Below are 23,772 nucleotides of genomic sequence, written 5' to 3' on the forward strand. Positions count from 1 at the left end.
CCCACTGTAACCCAACGACTGGAGTCCCCATCCATTCCCCCCCCCCCCCCACTGCAACCCAACGACTGGAGTCCCCATCCATTCCCCACCCCACCCTCCCCACTGTAACCCAACGACTGGAGTCCCCATCCATTCCCCACCCCACCCTCCCCACTGTAACCCAATGACTGGAGTCCCCATCCATTCCCCACCCCACCCCGCAGCACCCGGTCTTACCGAGAACAACATGTTCTTCTTGTCTTGGTTTACCGCGCGAGGATCTGGTACCGGGTCCGTATGCTTGATCACAGAGACCGACTCCCCTGCGAGTAAAACAGGGCGAGAAATAAACAGACCGATCCCGGAGCATCTCGCACAGCGACCAGGTCTCACCCTCCCACACTCACCCTGGGGAGCGCCCGTGCCGAAGCAGTGCCAACCAGATAGCGTGACACGCCATGCTGCCCCTTGGAGGAAGGCCAGGATACCGGGCCTGACAGCGGGTAGAGGTGCGCACGGACTAGGTGGCAAGAGGTAAAACCGTCCTGACCGTGACCCGGTGAATCCTGTGTCGGATCCGCCCACTGTTTCCCCCCCACCCCCCCCCCACAACTTGTATTTATATCGCAGTCAAACATCCCAACCCACTTCACAGGAGCGTAAATCAGACAGAAAGGAGGGGACCAAAAGCTCGGTCAAAAAGGTCGGCTGTAAGGAGCGTCTTAAAGGAGGAGAGAGGTGGAGAGGTTCAGGGAGGGAATTCCAGAGCTCGGGGCCCAGGCAACTGAAGGCACGGCCGCTAATGGTGGGGCAATAAAAATCAGGGATGCTCAAGAGGCCAGAATTGGAGGAGGTTGCAGAGATAGGGAGGGTTGTAGGGGTTGGAGGAGGTTACAGAGATAGGGAGGGTTGTAGGGGCTGGAGGAGGTTACAGAGATAGGGAGGGTTGTAGGGGCTGGAGGAGGTTACAGAGATAGGGAGTGTTGTAGAGGCTGGAGAAGGTTACAGAGATAGAGAGGGTTGTAGGAGATTACTGCGAGAGGGAGGATTGTAGGAGGTTACAGAGATAGGGAGGGTTGTAGGGGCTGGAGGGGGTTACAGAGATAGGGAGGGTTGTCGGGGGCTGGAGGAGGTTACAGAGATAGGGAGAGTTGTAGGGGCTGGAGGAGGTTACAGAGATAGGGAGGGTTGTAGGGGCTGGAGGAGGTTACAGAGATAGGGAGAGTTGTAGGGGCTGGAGGAGGTTACAGAGATAGGGAGGGTTGTAGGGGCTGGAGGAGGTTACAGAGATAGAGAGGGTTGTAGGAGATTACTGCGAGAGGGAGGATTGTAGGAGGTTACAGAGATAGGGAGGGTTGTCGAGCTGGAGGGGGTTACAGAGATAGGGAGGGTTGTAGGGGCTGGAGGAGGTTACAGTGATTGGGAGGGTTGTCGAGCTGGAGGGGGTTACAGAGATAGGGAGGGTTGTCGAGCTGGAGGAGGTTACAGAGATAGAGAGGGTTGTAGGGGGCTGGAGGAGGTTACAGAGATAGGGAGGGTTGTCGGGCTGGAGGAGGTTACAGAGATAGGGAGGGTTGTAGGGGCTGGAGGAGGTTACAGAGATAGGGAGGGTTGTAGGGCTGGAGGAGGTTACAGAGATAGAGAGGGTTGTAGGGGGCTGGAGGAGGTTACAGAGATAGGGAGGGTTGTAGGGCTGGAGGAGGTTACAGAGATAGAGAGGGTTGTAGGGGGCTGGAGGAGGTTACAGAGATAGGGAGGGTTGTAGGGGCTGGAGGAGGTTACAGAGATAGGGAGGGTTGTAGGGGGCTGGAGGAGGTTACAGAGATAGGGAGAGTTGTAGGGGCTGGAGGAGGTTACAGAGATAGGGAGTGTTGTAGGGGCTGGAGGGGGTTACAGAGATAGGGAGGGTTGTAGGAGCTGGAGGAGGTTACAGAGATAGGGAGGGTTGTAGGGGCTGGAGGAGGTTACAGAGATAGGGAGGGTTGTCGAGCTGGAGGGGGTTACAGAGATAGGGAGGGTTGTAGGGGCTGGAGGAGGTTACAGAGATAGGGAGGGTTGTCGAGCTGGAGGGGGTTACAGAGATAGGGAGGGTTGTAGGGGGCTGGAGGAGGTTACAGAGATAGGGAGGGTTGTAGGGGCTGGAGGAGGTTACAGAGATAGGGAGGGTTGTAGGGCTGGAGGAGGTTACAGAGATAGAGAGGGTTGTAGGGGGCTGGAGGAGGTTACAGAGATAGGGAGGGTTGTAGGGCTGGAGGAGGTTACAGAGATAGGGAGGGTTGTAGGGCTGGAGGAGGTTACAGAGATAGAGAGGGTTGTAGGGGGCTGGAGGAGGTTACAGAGATGGGGAGGGTTGTAGGGCTGGAGGAGGTTACAGAGATAGAGAGGGTTGTAGGGGGCTGGAGGAGGTTACAGAGATAGGGAGAGTTGTAGGGGCTGGAGGAGGTTACAGAGATAGGGAGTGTTGTAGGGGCTGGAGGAGGTTACAGAGATAGGGAGGGTTGTAGGGGCTGGAGGAGGTTACAGAGATAGGGAGGGTTGTAGGGGCTGGAGGAGGTTACAGAGATAGGGAGGGTTGTAGGGGCTGGAGGAGGTTACAGAGATTGGGAGGGTTGTAGGGGCTGGCGGAGGTTACAGAGATAGGGAGGGTTGTCGAGCTGGAGGGGGTTACAGAGATAGGGAGGGTTGTAGGGGCTGGAGGAGGTTACAGTGATTGGGAGGGTTGTCGAGCTGGAGGGGGTTACAGAGATAGGGAGGGTTGTAGGAGCTGGAGGAGGTTACAGAGATAGGGAGGGTTGTCGAGCTGGAGGGGGTTACAGAGATAGGGAGGGTTGTAGGGGCTGGAGGAGGTTACAGAGATAGGGAGGGTTGTAGGGGCTGGAGGAGGTTACAGAGATAGGGAGGGTTGTAGGGGGCTGGAGGAGGTTACAGAGATAGGGAGGGTTGTAGGGGCTGGCGGAGGTTACAGAGATAGTGAGGGTTGTCGAGCTGGAGGGGGTTACAGAGATAGGGAGGGTTGTAGGGGCTGGAGGAGGTTACAGTGATTGGGAGGGTTGTCGAGCTGGAGGGGGTTACAGAGATAGGGAGGGTTGTAGGAGCTGGAGGAGGTTACAGAGATAGGGAGGGTTGTCGAGCTGGAGGGGGTTACAGAGATAGGGAGGGTTGTAGGGGCTGGAGGAGGTTACAGTGATTGGGAGGGTTGTCGAGCTGGAGGGGGTTACAGAGATAGGGAGTGTTATAGAGTCTCAGAGTTATACAGCACGGATAGAGGCCCTTCGGCCCATCGTGTCCGCGCCGGCCATCAAGCCCTGTCTGATCTAATCCCATTTTCCAGCATTTGGTCCGTAGCCTTGTATGCTATGGCATTTCAAGTGCTCATCCAAATGCTTCTTAAATGTTGTGAGGGTTCCTGCCTCCACAACCCTTTCAGGCAGTGAGTTCCAGACTCCAACCACCCTCTGGGTGAAAAAGTTCTCTCTCAAATCCCCTCTAAACCTCCCGCCCTTTACCTTGAATCTATGCCCCCTAGTTATTGACCCCTCTACTAAGGGAAAAAGCTCCTCAGCATCCATCCTATCTATGCCCCTCATCATTTTGTACACCTCAATCATGTCCCCCCTCAGCCTCCTCTGCTCCAAGGAAAACAAACCCAATCTGCCCAGTCTCTCTTCATAGCTGAAGCGCTCCAGCCCTGGTAACATCCTGGTGAATCTCCTCTGCACCCTCTCCAACGCGATCACATCCTTCCTGTAGTGTGGCGACCAGAACTGCACACAGTATTCCAGCTGTGGCCTAACCAGTGTTTTATACAGCTCCATCATAGCCTCCTTGCTCTTATATTCAATGCCTCGGCTAATGAAGGCAAGTATCCCATATGCCTTTTTTACCACCTTATCCACCTGTTCCACCGCCTTCAGGGATCCGTGTACTTGCACACCCAGATCCCTCTGACCCTCCGTCTTGCCTAGGGTCTTACCATTCATTGTGTATTCCTTTGCCTTGTTAGTCCCCCCAAAGTGCATCACCTCGCACTTTTCCGGGTTAAATTCCATTTGCCACTGTTCCGCCCATCTGACTAACCCATCTATATCGTCCTGCAGACTGAGGCTACCCTCCTCGCTATTTACCACCCTACCAATTTTTGTATCATCCGCGAACTTACTGATCATACCTTTTACATTCATATCCAAGTCATTAATGTAGACCACAAACAGCAAGGGACCCAGCACCGATCCCTGTGGTACCCCACTGGCCACAGGCTTCCAGTCACAAAAACAACCTTCGACCATCACCCTCTGCCTTCTGTCACTAAGCCAGTTTTGTATCCAATGTGCCAAGGCACCCTGGATTCCATGGGCTCTTACCTTCTTGACCAGTCTCCTGTGCAGGACTTTATCGAAGGCCTTACTGAAATCCATATATACCACATCCACTGCGTTACCCTCATCCACACACCTAGTCACCCCCTCAAAAAATTCAATCAAATTAGTCAGACATGATCTTGTAGGGGCTGGAGGGGGTTACAGAGATTGGGAGGGCTGGAGGAGGTTACAGAGATAGGGAGGGCTGGAGGGGGTTACAGAGATTGGGAGGGTTGTAGGGGCTGGAGGAGGTTACAGAGATAGGGAGGGTTGTCGGGGCTGGAGTAGGTTACAGAGATAGGGAGGGTTGTAGGTCTGGAGGAGGTTAGAGAGATAGGGAGGGTTGTCGGGGCTGGAGGAGGTTACAGAGATAGGGAGGGTTGTAGGGGCTGGAGGGGGTTACAGAGATTGGGAGGGTTGTAGGGGCTGGAGGAGGTTACAGTGATTGGGAGGGTTGTAAGGGCTGTAGGGGGTTACAGAGATAGGGAGGGCTGTCGGAGGTTACAGAGATAGGGAGGGCTGGAGGGGGTTACAGAGATTGGGAGGGTTGTAGATGCTGTAGGGGGTTACAGAGATAGGGAGGGTTGTAGGGACTGGAGGAGGTTACAGAGATAGGGAGGGTTGTAGGGGCTGGAGGAGGTTACAGAGATAGGGAGGGCTGTAGGGGCTGGAGGGGGTTACAGAGATAGGGAGGGTTGTAGGGGCTGGAGGAGGTTACAGAGATAGGGAGGGCTGTAGGAGGTTACAGAGATAGGGAGGGCTGGAGGAGGTTACAGTGATTGGGGGGGTTGTAGGGCTGGAGGGGGTTACAGAGATTGGGAGGGCTGGAGGAAGTTACAGAGATAGAGAGGGCTGGAGGAGGTTACAGAGATAGGGAGGGCTGGAGGAGGTTACAGAGATAGGGAGGGCTGGAGGAGGTTACAGTGATTGGGAGGGTTCTCCTGCGAGTTCGGATACTGATAGCAAGAGTTTTGGATGAGCTGAAGTTTACTGATGGTGGAAGTTGCGAGGCCGAGTATTGGAATCGTTGAATCTGGAGGTAACAAAGTCAGGGCTGAGGGTTCCAGCAGCAAATGAGCGGGGGCAGGGGCAGGGGCAGAGACGGAGGACGTTACAATGGTGGAAATAGGCGGTCTTGGCGATGGACGGGATATGGTGTCGGAAGTTCCTCGCAGCGTGAATTAAAATGTCATGGTGGCGAATGGTCTGGTTCAGCCTCAGAGATCTGCCAGGGAGAAGGATGGAGTCAGTAGCTGGGGAACAGAGTACGGGGTGGGGGTCCAAAGACAATGGCTTCCGTCTTCCTAATATTTAGTGGGACTTAAGTCTTGCTGATGTGCAGTTCCATCGACTCCGGTCACCTTACAGGAACAGATATCTCAGCCCAGCCTCACCTGTCTCCATCTGACTTCAACAAGGGTCACTGGACAGTGATCAGGAGCAGGAACCCTGGCTGATTTCCCCTCTCTCTAACCCAGGGGTCACTGGACAGTGAGCAGGAGCACGAACCCTGGCTGATTTCCTCTCTCTCTAACCCAGGGGTCACTGGACAATGATCAGGAGCAGGAACCCTGGCTGATTCCCCCTCTCTCTAACCCAGGGGTCACTGGACAGTGATCAGGAGCAGGAACCCTGGCTGATTTCCCCTCTCTCTAACCCAGGGGTCACTGGACAGTGATCAGGAGCAGGAACCCTGGCTGATTTCCCCTCTCTCTAACCCAGGGGTCACTGGGCAGTGATCAGGAGCAGGAACCCTGGCTGATTTCCCCTCTCTCTAACCCAGGGTCACTGGACAGTGATCAGGAGCAGGAACCCTGGCTGATTTCCCCTCTCTCTAACCCAGGGGTCACTGGGCAGTGATCAGGAGCAGGAACCCTGGCTGATTTCCCCTCTCTCTAACCCAGGGTCACTGGACAGTGATCAGGAGCAGGAACCCTGGCTGATTCCCCCTCTCTCTAACCCAGGGGTCACTGGACAGTGATCAGGAGCAGGAACCCTGCCCTCTCCCTATTACCCACCTGTAAGGATGGACTGGTCCACTCGGAGTGTTGTTGATTTGATGGAAGTGAGCCGGATATCAGCAGGCACCTTGTCTCCCACTGAAAAATAGGTGAAGCCTGGTTAGAGGCAGATACTCGCATTAACCTCACTCCGAAAGCGCGGCAGAGGGTTAACAACACACACTGGAGCAAAGGGACCTGTCACTCTAATGAAGACTGATTTTGCCGTAGACAGAAGGTGCTACACATACAATGAGTGACTTGAAGTGCATTTACTCATCCTGTTAGGAAATGCTGCATTCAATTTCTGTACAACAAGCTCCCACAAACAGCACAGTAACAATCACCAGATCATCTCATTTTTAGTCATGTTGGTTGAGGAATAAATATTAACCAGGAGACTGGGGATAAATTCCCTGCTCCTCTTCCGATAGTGGCCGTGGCATCTTTTACTTCCACCCGATGGGGCAGACGTCTCATCCAAAAGACGGCACCTCCGACAGAGCAACACTCCCTCAGTACTGCCCCTCCGACAGTGCGGCGCTCCCTCAGTACTGCCCCCCCTCAGTACTGCCCCTCCAACAGTGCAGCGCTCCCTCAGTACTGACCCTCCGACAGTGCAGGGCTCCCTCAGTACTGCCCCTCCGACAGTGCAGGGCTCCCTCAGTGCTGCCCCTCCAACAATGCAGGGCTCCCTCAGTACTGACCCTCCGACAGTGCAGGGCTCCCTCAGTACTGCCCCTCCGACAGTGCGGAGCTCCCTCAGTACTGACCCTCCGACAGTGCGGCGCTCCCTCAGTACTGCCCCCCCTCAGTACTGCCCCTCCAACAGTGCGGCGCTCCCTCAGTACTGCCCCTCCGACAGTGCAGGGCTCCCTCAGTGCTGCCCCTCCAATGCAGGGCTCCCTCAGTACTGCTCCTCCGACAGTGCAGCGCTCCCTCAGTACTGACCCTCCGACAGTGCAGGGCTCCCTCAGTACTGCCCCTCCGACAGTGCAGGGCTCCCTCAGTACTGCCCCTCCGACAATGCAGGGCTCCCTCAGTACTGCTCCTCCGACAGTGCAGTGCTCCCTCAGTACTGGGCACTGGGGAGTGTCAGCCTGCGATTATGGGGCTCGAGTCTCTGGAGTGAGGGCTCGAACCCACGACTTTCTGACTCAGAGGCGAGACAGAGGGTCCCACTGAGCCACGGCTGATAAGCAGTTGAACAGCTGTGGCCTGACTACGTGATGTATTCAAGCACCAGATTCTGGCTCACCAGTGAAGAAAGTGGCCCCTAACAGCTTCCTACGGACAGCGCATCAGGTTTATACCTCAACGTGAACCAGACGCACCTATTGGGAAGGCTGAGCGACAGAACTGTGTCCTGCCCGTGACTGAAACCCATTCCAACACCAGCCAGCCCCGAACACCATCACGCACTTACCCCTCCTTCCCCGCCCTCAAGCAATGGTGTACAGATCCCCCACACACACACATACCTGCCACCTCGACGATATCTCCGGGGACGATATCGCGGGCTTTGATCCGCTGAACGCTCTTCCGATCCTGCCGGTAAACCTTCCCCATCTCGGGCTCATATTCTTTCAGTGCCTCAATTGCGTTCTCCGCGTTCCTCTCCTGAGTGAAGGCAAGAGGCGGCGGGTCAGCGAGCTGCTTGTGCACACGTGGATCCACAGAAACACACCCAGAGAGATTTCCCCTCTCTCTAACCCAGGGGTCACTGGACAGTGATCAGGAGCAGGAACCCTGGCTGATTTCCCCTCTCTCTAACCCAGGGGTCACTGGACAGTGATCAGGAGCAGGAACCCTGGCTGATTTCCCCTCTCTCTAACCCAGGGGTCACTGGACAGTGATCAGGAGCAGGAACCCTGGCTGATTTCCCCTCTCTCTAACCCAGGGGTCACTGGACAGTGATCAGGAGCAGGAACCCTGACTGATTTCTCCTCTCTCTAACCCCGGGGTCACCGGGCAGTGATCAGGAGCAGGAACCCTGGCTGATTTCCCCTCTCTCTAACCCAGGGGTCACTGGACAGTGATCAGGAGCAGGAACCCTGGCTGATTCCCCCTCTCTCTAACCCAGGGATCACTGGACAGTGATCAGGAGCAGGAACCCTGGCTGATTTCTCCTCTCTCTAACCCAGGGGTCACTGGACAGTGATCAGGAGCAGGAACCCTGGCTGATTTCTCCTCTCTCTAACCCAGGGGTCACTGGGCAGTGATCAGGAGCAGGAACCCTGGCTGATTTCCCCTCTCTCTAACCCAGGGGTCACTGGACAGTGATCAGGAGCAGGGACCCTGGCTGATTTCCTCTCTCTCTCTAACCCAGGGGTCACTGGACAGTGATCAGGAGCAGGGACCCAGGCTGATTTCCCCCTCTCTCTAACCCAGGGGTCACTGGACAGTGATCAGGAGCAGGAACCCTGGCTGATTTCCCCTCTCTCTAACCCAGGGGTCACTGGACAGTGATCAGGAGCAGGAGCACTGGCTGATTTCTCCTCTCTCTAACCCAGGGGTCACTGGACAGTGATCAGGAGCAGGAACCCTGGCTGATTTCCTCTCTCTCTAACCCAGGGGTCACTGGACAGTGATCAGGAGCAGGAACCCTGGCTGATTTCCCCTCTCTCTAACCCAGGGGTCACTGGGCAGGGCAGTGATCAGGAGCAGGAACCCTGGCTGATTTCCCCTCTCTCTCTCTAACCCAGGGATCACTGGACAGTGAGCAGGAGCAGGAACCCTGGCTGATTTCCTCTCTCTCTAACCCAGGGGTCACTGGACAGTGATCAGGAGCAGGAACCCTGGCTGATTTCCCCTCTCTCTCTAACCCAGGGGTCACTGGACAGTGATCAGGAGCAGGAACCCTGGCTGATTTCCCCTCTCTCTAACCCCGGGGTCACTGGACAGTGATCAGGAGCAGGAACCCTGGCTGATCTCCCCTCTCTCTAACCCAGGGGTCACTGGGCAGTGATCAGGAGCAGGAACCCTGGCTGATTTCCCCTCTCTCTCTCTAACCCAGGGATCACTGGACAGTGAGCAGGAGCAGGAACCCTGGCTGATTTCCTCTCTCTCTAACCCAGGGGTCACTGGACAGTGATCAGGAGCAGGAACCCTGGCTGATTTCCCCTCTCTCTCTAACCCAGGGGTCACGGGACAGTGATCAGGAGCAGGAACCCTGGCTGATTTCCCCTCTCTCTAACCCAGGGGTCACTGGGCAGTGATCAGCAGCAGGAACCCTGGCTGATTTCCCCTCTCTCTCTCTAACCCAGGGATCACTGGACAGTGAGCAGGAGCAGGAACCCTGGCTGATTTCCTCTCTCTCTAACCCAGGGGTCACGGGACAGTGATCAGGAGCAGGAACCCTGGCTGATTTCCCCTCTCTCTAACCCAGGGGTCACTGGGCAGTGATCAGCAGCAGGAACCCTGGCTGATTTCCCCTCTCTCTCTCTAACCCAGGGATCACTGGACAGTGAGCAGGAGCAGGAACCCTGGCTGATTTCCTCTCTCTCTAACCCAGGGGTCACTGGACAGTGATCAGGAGCAGGAACCCTGGCTGATTTCCCCTCTCTCTAACCCAGGGGTCACTGGGCAGTGATCAGGAGCAGGAACCCCGGCTGATTTCCCCTCTCTCTAACCCAGGGGTCACTGGACAGTGATCAGGAGCAGGAACCCTGGCTGATTTCCCCTCTCTCTAACCCAGGGGTCACTGGGCAGTGATCAGGAGCAGGAACCCTGACTGATTTCCCCTCTCTCTAACCCAGGGGTCACTGGGCAGTGATCAGGAGCAGGAACCCTGGCTGATTTCCCCTCTCTCTAACCCAGGGGTCACTGGGCAGTGATCAGGAGCAGGAACCCTGGCTGATTTCCCCTCTCTCTCTAACCCAGGGGTCACTGGGCAGTGATCAGGAGCAGGGACCCTGGCTGATTTCCCCCTCTCTCTAACCCAGGGGTCACTGGGCAGTGATCAGGAGCAGGAACCCTGGCTGATTTACCCTCTCTCTAACCCAGGGGTCACTGGACAGTGAGCAGGAGCAGGAACCCTGGCTGATTTCCCCTCTCTCTAACCCAGGGGTCACTGGGCAGTGATCAGGAGCAGGAACCCTGGCTGATTTCCCCTCTCTCTAACCCAGGGGTCACTGGACAGTGATCAGGAGCAGGAACCCTGGCTGATTTCCCCTCTCTCTAACCCAGGGGTCACTGGGCACTGATCAGGAGCAGGAACCCGGGCTGATTTCCCCTCTCTCTAACCCAGGGGTCACTGGACAGTGATCAGGAGCAGGAACCCTGGCTGATTTCCCCTCTCTCTAACCCAGGGGTCACTGGGCACTGATCAGGAGCAGGAACCCGGGCTGATTTCCCCTCTCTCTAACCCAGGGGTCACTGGGCAGTGATCAGGAGCAGGAACCCTGGCTGATTTCCCCTCTCTCTAACCCAGGGGTCACTGGACAGTGATCAGGAGCAGGAACCCTGGCTGATTTCCCCTCTCTCTAACCCAGGGGTCACTGGGCACTGATCAGGAGCAGGAACCCGGGCTGATTTCCCCTCTCTCTAACCCAGGGGTCACTGGACAGTGATCAGGAGCAGGAACCCTGGCTGATTTCCCCTCTCTCTAACCCAGGGGTCACTGGGCAGTGATCAGGAGCAGGAACCCTGGCTGATTTCCCCCTGGATCGGTGGCCCTTCACCAGTACCTGCCAAACTCCCACGATTGCGTTTGCGAGCAGGATCAGCAGAATGACAAAGGGTTCCACGAACGCAGTGATCGTTTGTTTGCCCTCCTCAAACCAGGCCAGCACCTGAGGGAACAGAGACTAGACTCTCAACACCAGCAGAGGAGCAGAAGTAGAACAACACCGGGCCTCCCATCAGAGGGCAGAGAGCCGGGTCCGAGAATGTAAAAAAAACCTGCATTTATATAGCGTCTTTAATGACCACCGGATGTCCCACAGCGCTTTAAGCCAATGAAGTACTTTTTGAAGTGTGGTCACTGTTGTAATGTAGGAAACGCGGCAGCCAATTTAGAAACATAGAAACATAGAAGATAGGGGCAGGAGTCGGCCATTCGAGCCTGCTCCGCCATTCAACGACAGCCATCCCACACAAGCCCTATCCCCGTAACCCCGCGTATTTAATCCCCCCTAACACTAAGGGTCAATTTTTATCATGGCCAATCAACCTAACCCGCACATCTTTGGACTGTGGGAGGAAACCGGAGCACCCGGAGAAAACCCACGCAAACACGGGGAGAATGTGCAAACTTGTGCACAGCAAGCTCCCACAAACAGCAATGTGCTAACGACCAGATCATCTATCTTAGTGATGTTGATTGAGGGAGAAATATTGGCTAGGACACCGGGGAGAACTCCCCTGCTCTTCTTCGATAGAGTGCCGTGGGATCTTTTACGTCCACCTGAGGGGGCAGACAGGGCCTCGGTTTAACGACTCATCAGAAAGACGGCACCTTCGACAGTGCGGCGCTCCCTCAGTACTGCCCCTCCGACAGTGCGGCGCTCCCTCAGTACTGCCCCTCCGACAGTGCGGCACTCCCTCAGTACTGCCCCTCCGACAGTGCAGCACTCCCTCAGTACTGCCCCTCCGACAGTGCGGCGCTCCCTCAGTACTGCCCCTCCGACAGTGCGGCACTCCCTCAGTACTGCCCCTCCGACAGTGCAGCACTCCCTCAGTACTGCCCCTCCGACAGTGCAGCGCTCCCTCAGTACTGCCCCTCCGACAGTGCGGCACTCCCTCAGTACTGCCCCTCCGACAGTGCAGCACTCCCTCAGTACTGCCCCTCCGACAGTGCAGCGCTCCCTCAGTACTGCCCCTCCGACAGTGCGGCACTCCCTCAGTACTGCCCCTCCGACAGTGCAGCGCTCCCTCAGTACTGCCCCTCCGACAGTGCGGCGCTCCCTCAGTACTGCCCCTCCGACAGTGCAGCACTCCCTCAGTACTGCCCCTGCGACAGTGCGGCGCTCCCTCAGTACTGCCCCTCCGACATTGCGGCGCTCCCTCAGTACTACCCCTCCGACAGTGCGGCACTCCCTCAGTACTGCACTGGAGCGTCAGCCTAGATTTTTGTGCTATAGTCTCTGGAGTGGGACTTGAACCCACAACCTTCTGACTCAGGAGGCGAGAGTGCTACCCACTGAGTCATGGCTGACACCCAGAGTACAGGGTCAGAGTCTGTATTGATGCTGACACTGGGTATAAAGTGGGGACACACTCTCAGGGTAATGTAGAGGGAGCTGTACACTGTATCTAACCCGTGCTGTACCTGCCCTGGGAGCGCTCGATGCTGACACTGGGTATAAAGTGGGGGGGACACTGTCAGGGTAATGTAGAGGGAGCTCTACACTGTATCTAACCCGTGCTGTACCTGCCCCGGGAGCGCTCGATGCTGACACTGGGTATAAAGTGGGGGACACACTAGTTCGGCCCCAGCTGGAGCATCGTGTCCAATTCTGTGTGCCACACTTTAGGATGGAAGTGAAGGCTTTGGAGAGGGTACAGAAGAGATTTACTAGAATAGTTCCAGGGATGAGGGAATATCGTTATGTGAATAGACTAGAGGAGCTGGGGTTGTTCTCCTTGGAGCAGAGGCTAAGAGGAGACTACAGAATGCGGCGGTACAGAGGGATCTGGGTGTCCTCATACATGAAACACAAAAAGTTAGCATGCAGGTCCGAGTAATTAGGATTGCAATTGGAATGTCGGCCTTTATTGCAAGGGGGATGGAGTATAAAAGTCGGGAAGTCCTGTTACAACTGTACAGGGCATTGGTGAGACCACACCTGGAGTACTGCGGACAGTTCTGGTCTCCTTATTTAAGGAGGGATATACTTGCATTGGAGGCAGTTCAGAGAAGGTTCACGAGGTTGATTCCGGAGATGAAGGGGTTGTCTTATGAAGAAAGGTTGAGCAGGCTGGGCCTATACTCACTGGAGTTTAGAAGAATGAGAGGGGATCTTATTGAAACATAAGATACTGAGGGGGCTCAACAGGGTAGATGCCGAGAGGATGTTTCCCCTCGTGGGGGAATCTAGAACTCGGGGGCACAGTCTCAGAATAAGGGGGCACCCATTTAAATCAGAAATGAGGAGGAATTTCTTCTCTCAGAGGGTGGTGAATCTGTGGAATTCTCTGCCCCAGAGAGCGGTGGAGGCCGAGTCAGTGAATATATTTAACGTGGAGAGACACACAGACATTTGAACTACAGGGGAGTCGAGGGTTACGGGGAGCGGGCAGGACAGTGGAGCTGAGGCCAGGATCAGATCAGCCGTGATCGTATTGAATGGCGGAGCAGGCTCGAGGGGCCGAATGGCCGACTCCTGCTCCTATTTCTTATGCTTTTATGTTGATAGAGGTGCTCAAAATCATGACGGGTTTAGACAGAGTCAATAAAGAGAAACTGTTTGCAATGGCTGAAGGGTCGACAGTGGGAGAGCACAGATTTGAGGTGATTAACCAGAGGAGACGTGAGGAAAAACTTTTTTACACAACGAGTGGTTAGGATTTGGGACACACTGCCTGATAGGGTGGTGGAGGCAGATTCAGTAGCAGCCTTATAAAAGGAAATTGGATAAATACTTGAGAAAAAAAATCGCAGGGCTTTGGGGCAGCACGGTGGCATAGTGGTTAGCACTGTTGCCTCACAGCGCCAGGGACCCGGGTTCGAATCCGGCCTCGGGCGACTGTCTGTGTGGAGTTTGCACATTCTCCCCGTGTTTGCGGGGGTTTCCTCCGGGTGCTCCGGTTTCCTCCCACAGTCCAAAGATGTGCAGGTTAGGTTGATTGACTGATAAATTGACCCTTAGTGTTAGGGGATTAAATACATGGGGTTACAGGGATAGGGTGGGATATGTGTTGGTGTAGGGGTTGCGGGGATCGGGTGGGATATGTGTCGGTGCAGACTCGATGGGCCGAATGGCCTCCTACTGTGCTGTGCTACTCTCTGATTCAATACCACTGTCAGGTGAGCTGGGTCACAGGGATGCTGTACCTGAACTGGGGACCGTGAACCAGCTTCGTGTATAGCCACCACTGCCCACAAGAGGGCCAGGAACACATTCCTATCACCGTGTTTGCAATTATTTAAAAAAAACACAAGAATTCTTCATCCAAACATTCCCGACAAAAGCACAGCACCCCGGAGAGTTGGGAATGTTTGTCCCTACTGGACAGGAAGCATTGAATCTGTTGAGAGGGTTCCCACGGATGGTATGTGAAAGTGGGGGGGGGGGAAAAGAGGGGGTCTGGGATACCAGGCAGCCCCTGGGGTATTGCTTGAAACACTCCAGCCCGCGAGGGAGGGTGGGAGGAGGGGACTGAGGGTGGGGTCAGGCGCAGGACAGGAACAGAATTGGACAATCTCAGAAAACCAGACTCCAGAAATAAACACACACACACAAAACTGTACGTTAACCCTTTAATAGGTTCGCAGAAAAGAGTTCAGTTCACTGAAAGGTTCCACAATCATACCCGGCCAAACTACATTTACATCCTAGTCTGTAGTTTAATCATCCCGTCACTCCTCCATTTGCCCCTCCACACACACACAAGCCTAGACTCAGCTGGTCTCACTCCAGACACTCGAGCCCAATAGTCCAGGCCAACATCCCCCGATGCCAGTACAGAGGGAGCGCTGCACTGTCGGAGGGACAGTACTGAGGGAGCGCCGCACTGTCGGAGGGGCAGTACTGAGGGAGCCCCGCACTGTCGGAGGGGCAGTGCTGAGGGAGCGCTGCACTGTCGGAGGGACAGTACTGAGGGAGCGCCGCACTGCCGGAGGGACAGTACTGAGGGAGTGCCGCACTGTCGGAGGGGCAGTACTGAGGGAGTGCCGCACTGTCGGAGGGGCAGTACTGAGGGAGCGCAGCACTGCCGGAGGGGCAGTACTGAGGGAGCGCGGCACTGCCGGAGGGGCAGTACTGAGGGAGCGCAGCACTGCCGGAGGGGCAGTACTGAGGGAGCGCAGCACTGCCGGAGGGACAGTACTGAGGGAGCGCGGCACTGTCGGAGGGGCAGTACTGAGGGAGCGCAGCACTGCCGGAGGGGCAGTACTGAGGGAGCGCGGCACTGCCGGAGGGGCAGTACTGAGGGAGCGCGGCACTGCCGGAGGGACAGTACTGAGGGAGCGCTGCACTGCCGGAGGGACAGTACTGAGGGAGCGCGGCACTGTCGGAGGGACAGTACTGAGGGAGCGCGGCACTGTCGGAGGGGCAGTACTGAGGGAGCGCGGCACTGTCGGAGGGGCAGTACTGAGGGAGCGCTGCACTGTCGGAGGGGCAGTACTGAGGGAGTGCCGCACTGTTGAATGGGAAGGGGTTGGGTCCATTGGGATTGGGTACAATGGGAGTGAATGGGAAGGGGATTCCTGGTGTGGTGGGGTATGCCGGGCATTAGGTATAGGGACTCCGAGAGATACTTTAAGAACCCAGATGGGCCTGGTCTCCTGTTGGGCTCTGCGGGAGTTCTCAATTCTCGGTTTAGTTTTTGCTAACTATGTTAGGATTGGGGATATTTTCAGTGAGATGGCATTCTCCGCCCCTCCCCTCCCCCAGTGCATTGCCGGTGACTCACTGGCTGATCTGAGGCTGGCTGGTTCCCATCAGCAGCCAGTTCCCCTCCCTGAATCTGGTGTATTTAGAAAACACATTCCTCTGCAGACAGACTCAAAACTCAAACACGGTGTTAACCCTTCGAGAGCAGAGACTGGTCTTGGTCTGTGTGAAGCACCAGGGAACCTCGTCTGCCCCGCCTCCGCCCGGGTCCAGCAGAGGCAGCTCGCTGACTCGAAGGGAAGCTCCGCAGCTCTGCGGGGGGGGGGGGGGGGGAGGTTGCCTCGCTCTGCACTTCGCTCGCTGCCTGGAGCCCATCGGTTCCGCGCCCCGCAGTGCCAAACAGGCCCTCAACCGCGGGACGTCTGTGACCATGAAATCCTGCCGGACCTCGAGACGTCTACGACCCCAAACTCCCCCCGACCGCCAGACGTCTGTGACTAGGAACTCTGCAACAACTCACCCCCCACCCCTCAACCCCCTCCCTCCACCGCCAGACCACACGTGACAGCCTCTAACTTCCTGCAGTAAAAGCATCCAGGAATGCCGGACAATTTCCGGGACAAGGGACCATCAGCCCATACACTGCATCATTTCAGGGTAGCTCACGAAACAGCTCAACACAAGACAGCTCCCAGGCTTCACATAACCAGTTGTATCATGTCAAATCTGCGCTAAATCGAAGTGAGGCATGTTTGTTGACAATTACCCATACTTATTTCCATTTTAGATAATAATTGACAGCATCGAGCGTTCCCGGGGCAGGTACAGCACGGGTTAGATACAGTGTAGAGCTCCCTCTACATTACCCTGACAGTGTGTCCCCCCACTTTATACCCAGTGTCAGCATCGAGCGCTCCCAGGGCAGGTACAGCACAGGTTAGATACAGTGTAGAGCTCCCTCTACATTACCCTGACAGTATGTCCCCCCACTTTATACCCAGTGTCAGCATCGAGCGCTCCCAGGGCAGGTACAGCACGGGTTAGATACAGTGTAGAGCTCCCTCTACATTACCCTGACAGTATGTCCCCCCACTTTATACCCAGTGTCAGCATCGAGCGCTCCCAGGGCAGGTACAGCATGGGTTAGATACAGTGTAGAGCTCCCTCTACATTACCCTGACAGTGTGTCCCCACTTTATACCCAGTGTCAGCATCGAGCGCTCCCGGGGCAGGTACAGCACGGGTTAGATACAGTGTAGAGCTCCCTCTACATTACCCTGACAGTGTGTCCCCACTTTATACCCAGTGTCAGCATCGAGCGCTCCTAGGACAGGTTGCCCACCTAGTTCCCCATCAGAGCGAGGTGGCCTTCCTTCCCTGTGTCTGGGGCTGGTTTTGACCCCCGGGTCGAGGAAGGGTGAAAGGTCAGTTGCCAACCCCACAGATAACGAGCAGATACTGGGCCGTCGAGTGCACGATCTGTGTAACGTTTTACAAGAGTTAGACATGCGGAACTGAGTCGAGCGTCGTACTCACAAAGGAGATGCAGGCGGCAAGCAGCAAGATCCGTACCAACAAATCTTCAAACTGATCGAGCACCAGGGACCAGAGGGACTTCCCTGAGGAAAGAGAGAGAGAAAACAATCCATTAAACCAAACACACAGGCCAAGCTTCCCTCCGCCCCCAGTCTCACCAATTCAGGGAGTCAGTACCCGAGCCTAAAGGTGGGCGACTGCGCCACCAGGTCAGATTGAGCCGAGGAACGCAGGCGATGAAGGTCCCGCTGGGTCTGGGTACACGCACACGCACACACACACACACAGGGGAAATCAGCCAGGGTTCCTGCTCCTGATCACTGCCCAGTGACCCCTGGGTTAGAGAGAGGGGAAATCAGCCAGGGTTCCTGCTCCTGATCACTGTCCAGTGACCCCTGGGTTAGAGAGAGGGGAAATCAGCCAGGGTTCCTGCTCCTGATCACTGCCCAGTGACCCCTGGGTTAGAGAGAGGGGAAATCAGCCAGGGTTCCTGCTCCTGATCACTGTCCAGTGACCCCTGGGTTAGAGAGAGAGGAAATCAGCCAGGGTTCCTGCTCCTGATCACTGTCCAGTGACCCCTGGGTTAGAGAGAGTGGAAATCAGCCAGGGTTCCTGCTCCTGATCACTGTCCAGTGACCCCTGGGTTAGAGAGAGAGGAAATCAGCCAGGGTTCCTGCTCCTGATCACTGCCCAGTGACCCCTGGGTTAGAGAGAGGGGAAATCAGCCAGGGTTCCTGCTCCTGATCACTGTCCAGTGACCCCTGGGTTAGAGAGAGGGGAAATCAGCCAGGGTTCCTGCTCCTGATCACTGCCCAGTGACCCCTGGGTTAGAGAGAGAGGAAATCAGCCTGGGTTCCTGCTCCTGATCACTGTCCAGTGACCCCTGGGTTAGAGAGAGGGGAAATCAGCCAGGGTTCCTGCTCCTGATCACTGCCCAGTGACCCCTGGGTTAGAGAGAGAGGAAATCAGCCAAGGTTCCTGCTCCTGATCACTGTCCAGTGACTCCTGGGTTAGAGAGAGGGGAAATCAGCCAGGGTTCCTGCGCCTGATCACTGCCCAGTTGGAAGGAGTGTGTCTGTGTGGACACTGTGCGAGGAAGTGATCGGGGTTCAGGAGATGTGATGCTCCCCTTGGTGGCACATCCGAATGGCCCTCATTCTCGGGGCTGACCCATGATGGCTGGTCAGTTTGGGTGAGGAGCAGGAGGAGGGGAGCTCAATGCACCCCCCACCCCGCCCTGGGACCGTATCCCAGAGAGGGAAGAGGGCCCGCAGGAGATTCGAGAACGCTCAGCTTGGCGAGCGGGACCTGTAGCCCCGGGGGCGACTGCCCACCTCCCTAACCCTGGAGAAGGTACAAAAAAGATTTACAAGGATGGTACCAGAAATGCGAGATGATACATATCAGGAAAGGATGAACAGGCTGGGTCTGAAAAGAGACAGCTGAGGGGTGACCTAGAGTCATAGTGACACAGAAGGAGGCCATTTGGCCCATCGAGTCCGTGCCGGCTCTCTGTGGAGCGATCCATTCAGTCCCATTCCCCCGCTCTATCCCCGGAGCCCTGCAAGTTTATTTCCCTCAAGTGCCTATCCAGTCTCGCCTTGAAAACATCGAGTGTCTCCGCCTCCACCACTTCCGTCGGCAGCGAGTTCCAGGTCCTCACCACTCGCTGCATAAAAAAGTTTTTCCTCACATCCCCCCTGTATCTCTTGCCCAAAACCTTAAATCTGTGTCCCCTCGTCCTTGTACCATCAACTAGTGGGAACAGCCTTTCCCCGTCTAGCCTGTCCAAACCCGCCATAATCCTGTACACCTCGATCAAATCACCCCTCAACCTCCTTTGCTCTAATGAAAACAAATCCAGCTTCTCCAACCTGTCCTTGTAGCGAAGATCCCCCATCCCTGGAACCTTTCTGGTAAATCGAAGAGCGGTTTTCAAAATTATGAAAGGTTTTGATAGAGTAGACACAGAGTGTTTCCACTTGTGGGAAAGAGCAGAACTAGAGGCCATCAATATAAAGATAGTCGCCAAGAAATCCAGAGTGGCGAGAATGTGGAACTCGCTGCTACAGGGAGTGGTTCAGGCAAATAGTATAGACACATTTAAGGGGAGGCTGGAGAAGCATAGGAGGGCGAGGGGAATAGAGGGTTACGCTGATGGAGTTACATGAGGAAGGATGGGAGGAGGCTCGAGTGGAGCATAAACGCCGGCATTAACTGATTGGGCTGAATGGCCTGTGCCGGATATTCTGGAGAGATAGGGGTGGGGCACTGCCTGGTGATTCGGCACTGCGCCGGGGGAGAACATTGAACATCCAGCATGCCAGGCACCTTGGCGGGTGGCACCATTTGAGCGCCGGTTGGCACACTCCGACTGTCTCAGGGAGCTGGGGAGCCATGAAGACACAAACAAGGGGGGGCAAATCGAGGGGTGGCGAAGGGCGAAAGGTCAGAGTCTGGACACCTTTACCCCAGCCGCCACCCCCAATCAGAGAGAGGCGCGAGACTGTGGCAGATGGATTTCAACACAGGCAAGCGCGAGGCCGTAAGAAACATAGAAAAATAGGAGCAGGGTTCGGCCCTTCGAGCCTGCTCCACCATTCAATGTGATCAGGGCTGATCCTCTATCTCAATACCAGATTCGCGCTCTCTCCCCATACCCCTTGATGCCTTTTGTGTCTAGAAATCTATCTATCTCCTTCTTAAATATATTCAGTGACTTGGCCTCCACAGCCTTCTGTGGTAGAGAATTCCACAGGTTCACCAGCCTCTGAGTGAAGAGATTTCTCCTCATCTCAGTCCGAAATGTCCTACCCTGTATCCTGAGACTGTGACCCCTGGTTCTAGACCGCCCCCCAGCCAGGGGAAACATCCTCCCTGCATCCAGTCTGTCTAACCCTGTCAGAATTTTATACGTTTCATTCTTCTAAACTCTGGTAAATACAGGCCTAGAATAAGAGGAGTCGGCCATTCAGCCCCTCGAGCCTGCTCCGCCGTTCAATAAGATCACAGCTGATCTTCTACCTCATCTCCACTTTCCCGCGCTATCCCCATATCCCTTGATTCCCTTAATATTCAAAAATCTTTCGATCTCTGCCTTGAATATACTCAACGACTGAGCCTCCACAGCCCTCTGGGGCAGAGAATTCCAAAGATTCACCACCCTCTGAGTGAAGAAATTTCTCCTCATCTCAGTCCTCAATGGCCGACCCCTTATTCTGAGACTGCGACCCCTGGTTCTGGACTCCCCAGCCAGGGGAAACATCCTCCCTGTGTCTACACTGTCGAGCCCTGTAAGAATTTGATGTGTTTCAATGACATCACCTCTCATTCTTCTAAACTCCAGAGAGTATAGGCCCATTCTACGATATCTCTCATAGGATAGTCCTCTCATCCCAGGAATCAATCCAGTGAACGTTCGTTGCACCCTCTTCAAGGCAAGTATATCCTTCCCGAGGTAAGGAGACCAGAACTGTGCACAATACTCCAGGTGTGGTCTCACCAGGGCCCTATATCATTGCAGTAAGACCTCTTTACTCTTATACAGGGAAACTCTCGATTTACCAGCACCTAAATAACCGGAAATCTCGGTTAACCGGCAAAATTCAGGAGTAGGGTCAGTTAAGTTTTACTTCAGATTAGTGGCAGTTCCTGGATCTGTGGCTGTGTAACTGGGGTTCCTACACTTGTTGCTAAGCAACAGGGACGCTTGGTCTGTGGCCGGAGTTCCTGCAGCTGTTGCTAAGCAACAGGGAAGCCTGGATTTGTTGCTGTGTACGGCGCTCTCGTACCTTTTTAACTATACCTCTCTGTAATCCGGACTTTTTGATAAACCGGCACCACGCCGGTCCCGTACTCCAATCCCTTTGCAATAAAGGCCAACAAGCCATCCTAATTGCTTGCTGTACCTGCGTGTTAACTTTCTGTGATTCGTGTACAAAGGACACCCAGGTCTCTCTGAATACAAACTTTTACCTTTTAAAAAAATATTCTGCTTTTCCATTCTTCCTACCAAAGTGGATAATTTCACATTTCCCCACAATATACTCCACCCGCCACCTCCTTGTCCACTCACGTCGCTTGTCTAGACCCCTTTGCAGCCACTCTGTGAGCTGCTCACATCTTACTTTCCCACCTAGCTTTGTATCGTCACCCATTTTGGACCACAAAAGGAGAGAGCTGAGCATTATTTAAATGGTGAAAGGCTAGGAACAGTGGAGGTCCAAAGAGATTGAGGGGTCCGTGTACACAGATCACTAAAATGTGGTGGTCAGGTACAAAACTTGATCAAAAAGGCTAATGGAATGTGAGCCTTTATAACTCGAGGGCTGGATTATAAAGGGGAGAAAGTTTTGCTGCAGCGATACAAAGCCCCGATTCGACCATATCGGGAGCACCGTGTACAGTTCTGGGCTCCACACCTTAGAAAGGGTATATTAGCCTTGGGAGGAGGGCAGTGTCGATTCACCAGAATGATACCAGGGCTCCAAGGGTTAGACTATGAGGAGAGATTCCATAAACTAGGTTTGCATTCCCTGGGTTATGGGGGTGAGTTGATTGAGGTTTTTAGGATTTTGAAAGGAATCGACAGGGTCGATGGAGAGAAACTTTTTCCGCTGGTGGGGGAGTCTCCGACACGGTGACAGAGCCTTAAAATCAGAGCCAGGCCGATCAGGAGAGAAGTTAGGAAACACTTCTTCACACAAAGGGCGGTAGAAGTGTGGAACTCCCACAAAAAGCAGTCGATGCTCGCTCAATTCATCATTTAAAATCGGAGATTGATAAGAGTTTTACTGGCCAAGAGTATTGAGGGAGGTGGAGCCAAGGCGAGTGGATGGAGTTAGGACACAGACCAGCCATGATCTGACTGAATGGAGGAACAGGCTCGAGGGGACTGAATGGGCCTCCTCCTGTTCCTGTGTAACAGGCTCGAGGGGCTGAATGGCCTCCTCCTGTTCCTGTGTAACAGGCTCGAGGGGCTGAATGGCCTCCTCCTGTTCCTGTGTAACAGGCTCGAGGGGCTGAATGGGCTTCCTCCTGTTCCTGTGTAACAGGCTCGAGAGGCTGAATGGGCTCCTCCTGTTCCTGTGTAACAGGCTCGAGGGGCTGAATGGCCTCCTCCTGTTCCTGTGTAACAGGCTCGAGGGGCTGAATGGCCTCCTCCTGTTCCTGTGTAACTGGCTCGAGGGGCTGAATGGGCTCCTCCTGTTCCTGTGTAACAGGCTCGAGGGGCTGAATGGGCTCCTCCTGTTCCTGTGTAACAGGCTCGAGGGGCTGAATGGCCTCCTCCTGTTCCTGTGTAACAGGCTCGAGGGGCTGAATGGGCTTCCTCCTGTTCCTGTGTAACAGGCTCGAGAGGCTGAATGGGCTCCTCCTGTTCCTGTGTAACAGGCTCGAGAGGCTGAATGGGCTCCTCCTGTTCCTGTGTAACAGGCTCAAGGGGCTGAATGGCCTCCTCCTGTTCCTGTGTAACAGGCTCAAGGGACTGAAAGGCCTCCTCCTGTTCCTGTGTAACAGGCTCGAGGGACTGAATGGCCTCCTCCTGTTCCTGTGTAACAGGCTCGAGGGGGCTGAAAGGCCTCCTCCTGTTCCTGTGTAACAGGCTCGAGGGGCTGAATGGCCTCCTCCTGTTCCTGTGTAACAGGCTCGAGGGGCTGAATGGCCTCCTCCTGTTCCTGTGTAACAGGCTCGAGGGACTGAAAGGCCTCCTCCTGTTCCTGTGTAACAGGCTCGAGGGGCTGAATGGCCTCCTCCTGTTCCTGTGTAACAGGCTCAAGGGACTGAAAGGCCTCCTCCTGTTCCTGTGTTCACCCCCTCTGCCTGCCACTGGGTTTTACTCCTGATCCTCCCGATGTATGATTGGCGTCAGCAGTACAGGTGAAAGATTGCCGTACCTTCTTCCGCTGGGAGTTCTGGAACAAACAGATGGAGCAGCCACATGGAAAAAAGAGAAGAAACACTCATTAGAAACAGCATCACACAGCAATTAAACGCTGGATATAGCCCAGTCATCCCGATCAAGCAAGACTGCTCTCTGGCACGCGCCAACACACCGCGCCCGCCAACACACCGCGCGCGCGCCCGCCAACACACCGCGCGCGCGCGCGCCCGCCAACACACCGCACGCGCCAACACACCGCACACAGAACTAGCTGACCCTGACTCAAGCACACACACTGCTCAATGCCAGCCCGAGTCACCGGGAGGTATTCACACAGTTAGTGCCTTCAGAGGACATTAGGGAAAAAGGGAGAGAAAATCAACAACACTGAACAACACAGTGCCAGTGTCCCCATGAAGCTGTTTGCGCCAATTAGCTTAACGCTCCGCTGGGATTTAACACACAGCTCAGCACACGGAGCACCAGAGCCCTGGAATTTCACAACCAGGAACGGTACAGGG

General features: G+C 55.1%; 1 protein-coding gene across 1 annotated transcript in view; it reads right to left on the reverse strand.

Annotated features, from left to right (window-relative positions):
* Nucleotides 1-23,325, reverse strand: part of LOC147092235 (sarcoplasmic/endoplasmic reticulum calcium ATPase 2a-like) — a 25,081-nt gene extending 1,756 nt beyond the window's left edge. Inside the window, exons 1-6 of the mRNA XM_085975575.1 lie at nucleotides 23,265-23,325; nucleotides 17,371-17,453; nucleotides 11,026-11,130; nucleotides 7,819-7,957; nucleotides 6,356-6,436; nucleotides 217-302 (exon numbers count right to left, since the gene is read on the reverse strand). Coding sequence (XP_085831701.1) covers nucleotides 217-302; nucleotides 6,356-6,436; nucleotides 7,819-7,957; nucleotides 11,026-11,130; nucleotides 17,371-17,453; nucleotides 23,265-23,310 — 540 coding nt within the window. The 5' untranslated portion in view covers nucleotides 23,311-23,325. The remainder of the gene's footprint in view (nucleotides 1-216; nucleotides 303-6,355; nucleotides 6,437-7,818; nucleotides 7,958-11,025; nucleotides 11,131-17,370; nucleotides 17,454-23,264) is intronic.
* Between the last annotated feature and the right edge of the window lie 447 nt (nucleotides 23,326-23,772).

This window comes from Somniosus microcephalus, unplaced genomic scaffold (genome assembly GCF_052327205.1).
Source record: "Somniosus microcephalus isolate GS21.2 unplaced genomic scaffold, FLI_Smic_1.0 unresolved_chr2, whole genome shotgun sequence".
Taxonomy (NCBI): domain Eukaryota; kingdom Metazoa; phylum Chordata; class Chondrichthyes; order Squaliformes; family Somniosidae; genus Somniosus; species Somniosus microcephalus.